The sequence below is a fragment of the Tupaia chinensis genome, unplaced genomic scaffold, assembly GCF_000334495.1.
Source record: "Tupaia chinensis unplaced genomic scaffold, TupChi_1.0 Scaffold149964_2, whole genome shotgun sequence".
Lineage (NCBI taxonomy): Eukaryota > Metazoa > Chordata > Mammalia > Scandentia > Tupaiidae > Tupaia > Tupaia belangeri.
The window spans coordinates 1,664,580-1,668,846 of NW_006209806.1; the positions used below are offsets into that span (position 1 = coordinate 1,664,580).

General features: G+C 70.5%; 1 protein-coding gene across 1 annotated transcript in view; it reads left to right on the forward strand.

Annotated features, from left to right (window-relative positions):
- PIAS4 (protein inhibitor of activated STAT 4) overlaps positions 1–4,267 on the forward strand; it is an 18,061-nt gene that overhangs the window by 13,538 nt on the left and 256 nt on the right. Inside the window, 5 exon segments of the mRNA XM_027769602.1 lie at positions 8–14; positions 1,313–1,386; positions 1,527–1,686; positions 3,960–4,091; positions 4,184–4,263. Of these exon segments, the coding sequence (XP_027625403.1) occupies positions 8–14; positions 1,313–1,386; positions 1,527–1,686; positions 3,960–4,091; positions 4,184–4,263 (453 nt within the window).

Below are 4,267 nucleotides of genomic sequence, written 5' to 3' on the forward strand. Positions count from 1 at the left end.
CTGCAAGGCACTGGGTGAGCACGCGGGGCCCCCTGGGGGCGGGAGGTCGCGGGGGTGCTTGGAGAGTGCAGCCGGCAGCTGTGTGGCTTTGGCTGGGCTGTCCTGTGTGGGGTGGGCAGGGCTGGGTTTGCGTAGACCCGTGGTTTAGGGTACACGGTCAGGAGGTCCGGTCCTGGGGTCCTGGGGTCCTGGGGTCCTGTCCCCGTCGTGGGCAGCCCCTCTGCAGGATGAGGAGGGCCGCCTTCTCTCTGCGCCTCTCCATCTCTCCCCTGCCCTGCCCTGCCCTGCCCTGCCCTGCCTTGCCTTGCCTTCAGTGTTCCTCTTTGCCTAACTCAGATCCTTTCCCCACACCGCCGAGGTCGCCCACACCGCCGAGGTCAGAGTGGGCAACGGCACGTGCTCTCCAGGGGAAGCGAGCCAGCAGGCCACCTGGCAGCATCGACCCGGCCGAGGCGCAGCATGCTGGGGAGGGAGGGCTCTGGCCCAGCCCCCTGTGGGGACAGCAACCCCCCAGCAGGCCCGACCTGAGCATGGTGGCCATGGGGGGGCCTAGCCCCCACCCGTCCTCCACTGGCTCTGGGCTGGGGAGTCATCCCAGGGAGTCCTGTCCTTGTCACTCGCCCGTCCTGCCGTGCCCGGCTGTCTCCGTGTGCTCCTAGCTGCCCGGGTCCCCGACCTGGCCTGCCTGCTAGCCTAGGTCTGCCGCCAGCCCCGAGACTGCCTCCCGGGCCCGGCTCTGGCCCCGGCCTCGCCCCCGCCCCGCCCACAGGTCCACATGCAGGCCCTCGCCCGGGGTCCAGAGTGGAAGGTGGCCCCAGAGGAGTTCCTGTCCTCGGCCACAGCAGGAGAACAGCGGGGCGGCAAGCTGGGCCGTGTGATTGCTGAGGGCCTCCAGGAGGCGGCGGTGGCTGTGGTCAGGCTGGGGAGAGGGGTTCTCTGCCCAGGGCCTGGCTGGGCTGCCTGGAGTCGCCTGAGGGTGGGGCTTAGCCCTGCCACGTCCAAGGCCCAGCAGCCACATCCTTCCAAAAGCAGGGCCCTCTGGAAAGTGTGGGAGGGAGCCCTCGGGCCAGCACCTTGCAGCCAGCACGAGGGTGCGTGGCCAGGCCTTCTCGTCGGGCCGTGCGGGTCTGGGGCCGGGCTCCCAGTCCTCTGCTGCGGGGCGCACTGCCGTAGCCTGGGACCGAGGCAAGCCGTCCCGTCAGTGCGGCGCCTGGATCTCCCGGAGGAGCCCACCTGCGGGTCGGGCCGGGGTGGGGGGCTCGCCCTGTCCGGTGGCCTCGCCCCTCCCCAGCGCCCTCTTCGCCTCCCGCAGTCAAGGAGAAGCTGCGCCTGGACCCCGACAGCGAGATCGCCACGACGGGCGTGCGGGTCTCCCTCGTCTGCCCGGTGCGTGGGCGGCTCCCCTCCCTGCGGGCATGCCACCGGGCGTCCCTGGGCAGCGTTGGGCGGTCACCCAGGCGGCTGGGGGTGGGCAGGGCCGGGCGGCGCCTCTGCGGGAGGGCCCCGCTGACGCCCGCCTCCCACAGCTGGTGAAGATGCGGCTGTCGGTCCCCTGCCGTGCGGAGACGTGTGCGCACCTGCAGTGCTTCGACGCCGTCTTCTACCTGCAGATGAACGAGAAGAAGCCCACCTGGATGTGCCCGGTGTGCGACAAGCCGGCCCCCTACGACCAGCTCATCATCGACGGGTGAGCCCCCGCCGGCCTGGCTCCCGGGGCCGCTGCCAGGCATGCGCGGAGGCGGCATCTGGGCCCTGGCCACCCATGGGAGCCTCTGCTGGGGGCTGCCAGAGCCAGGGGCTCTCGGGGCCAGTTGTCCCCCATCGGATGGGGCCTGAGAGAGGGGGAGAGGCGGTGACACCCCAGGTCTCCGGGTCCTGCTCTTCCTTTTCTCGGTGGCCCCCATGCAGCCTGCTGACCCCGCCTGCCCCCCCCAGGGGCATAAGGGACACAGCCTCGCTCGAGGCCTGTGTCTCCAGAGACCGAGCCCTGTTGTCCCAGGCAGTGGTGGCACCCAAGGTAGCCTTTGCCAGGCGTCCCCAGAGCCACCTCGGAGCCTCAGGCGGGGCGAGCAGGGGCCCCACCGCAGCAGCCAGGCCTGGCCCCGCATGTGCTCAGCATGGGTCATGGGGCAGGGAAGGGGCAGGGGGCTCTCGACCACGGGGGCCAGGCTCTGCGTGGGGATTCAGTTCGTTCCCCGGATAGATCCCCCAGCCCTGGGCGTGTCCTCGGCCCTCTCTTTCTTCAAGCTCAGAGAAGGCAGCTGGCAGCCCTGGACCCCTCTCCTCCTCACAGGTGGCCAGGCCGGGGCTCGAACCCAGGTCTCGCCAGTTCTGAGGCTGGGTCCCTTCTCAGAAGGATTGAGCCACCACCCTTAGCTGTCCGACCTCAGGGCGGGGTGAGGAGGTCCCTGGGGCTGGGCACGTGGGCTGGGCCTGAAAGGCTGCTCTGTCCCCGGCCTGGCAGCTGGGTAGCACAGTCCGCCATCCCCCACAGGCTTGGTGCAGGCGCTCGGGCTCAGCCTCGGGCAGGGCTCAGCCTCGAGCTCTGGGGGCCTGTGGGGCTGGGGCAGGTGTCCGAGTGTAGCCCAGGAGGCTCCCTGGAAGAGGAGTGCTTGGTTCATGTTTATTCCAAGAGCTTCGTCCACCTGCTGGCCCTGGTCAGGACGAGCCCAGGGTTCCAGGGCAGCTGCCCGGCAGGGCAGGATGCGCAGACTGAGCCCTGCGCTTTCAGTCAGGGGAGAAGGTTGGGGCGGGGTTCAGAGGCCCGGGGTACTGTGGTGGAACACGAGGGTTGCCCGGGCAGAGCCCGGCACGGTGGGTCTGAGCGTAGCAGTGGAGAGGCCCCAGGGTGGGGTGGGCTGGCCAGGGCAGGGGCTGTGGCGCCCTCAGGCGGGGTGAGGGTGTGTGAGGGCCGAGGTTAGGGTCGGTGCAGTTAATGAACCCAGGGCTCTGTAGGTTGCGACTTGCGGAAGCCAGTGGGCTCCGCTCAGGCCCCCAGCCCCCGCCGCGCCCGCCTCTTCCTGCGGATGGGGAAGCCGAGCCCCGTGGCCAGGAAGCGGTCGGGGGCGGAAACTACACCGGAACTGGGCTGCTGACGGCGGGCCTGGACCCCGGGCCACCCAGCCCTTCCCCGCCTGTCCCCTGAGCAGTGGGCAGCTCGGCACAGCCTGGGTGCAGTCGAGGTGCGGCTGCCGCTCTGCCCAGGGCCTCTCCAGGGCTCGCCCTGTGCGCCTCTCCCAGCCGTTGGGGTCCGTGCACACGCCATGTGATGTGAGGCTCTCACACGAGTGTGCACACGCAGTGCCTGGGGTGGGGCTCACGCACCGAGTGTGCGCACACCATGCAGATGGGGCTCACACGCGAGTGCGCACACCGGCGGATGTGGGGCTCACATGCGAGTGTGCACACAGCACCTGGTGTGGGGGTCACACTGAGTGCACACACCGTGCGGATGTGGGGGTCACACACAAGTGTGCACACAGCATCTGGTGTGGGGCTCACACGCGAGTGTGCACACCGTGCGGATGTGGGGCTCATGCACTAAGTGTGCACACACAGCGCCTGGTGTGGGGCTGGGGCCCTCCCAGCCTCATCTTCGTCCTCTCGTGTAGGAGTGGACAGTGTGGACTTGGTCGGAGGGAGGAGGGCACTGCCTGGCCGGCAGCCTGGCCCTGCAGCGTGCTCAGGAGGGGCGGCAGCAGGCCCTCCGGCCCCCAGGGCCCCCCCTTCCACTCGGGCACCAGGCGGAGGCAGGACCGCCGGTTACACGCGCCCAGCCGGCCCCTCGCAGTGGCTGTGCCCCTACAGAACCCGCAGGGCTTGGGGCGAGCTGCGTCTGTGAGGGACCAGGCGGGAGACGGGAACCAGGCCCTGGTCCCTCGCCATGGCCCTGGCTGCGGCCTGGAGCCAGGTAGCAGAGGAGGGCAGGTCTGGGGGCAACGCAGGCCTGACACGCTCCCGGCTGCTCTCGAAGATCCTGAGTGAGTGCGAGGACGCGGACGAGATCGAGTTCCTGGCAGACGGCTCTTGGTGCCCGATCCGCGCCGAGAAGGAGCGCAGCTGCAGCCCGCAGGGCCCCATCCTTGTGCTCGGTGAGTGCCACGCCGCCCGGCCACCCCGTGTGTCCCCTGGCCGGGCCGCCCCGCCCTGAGCGCGCCTGCCCCTTGTGCTCCCGTCCCCACAGGCACCTCGGACGCCAGCGGGCTCCTGCCCCCGCCCAGCGTCAACGGCGGGGCGCTGGGCTGCACGGGCGGAGGGGGCATCGCGA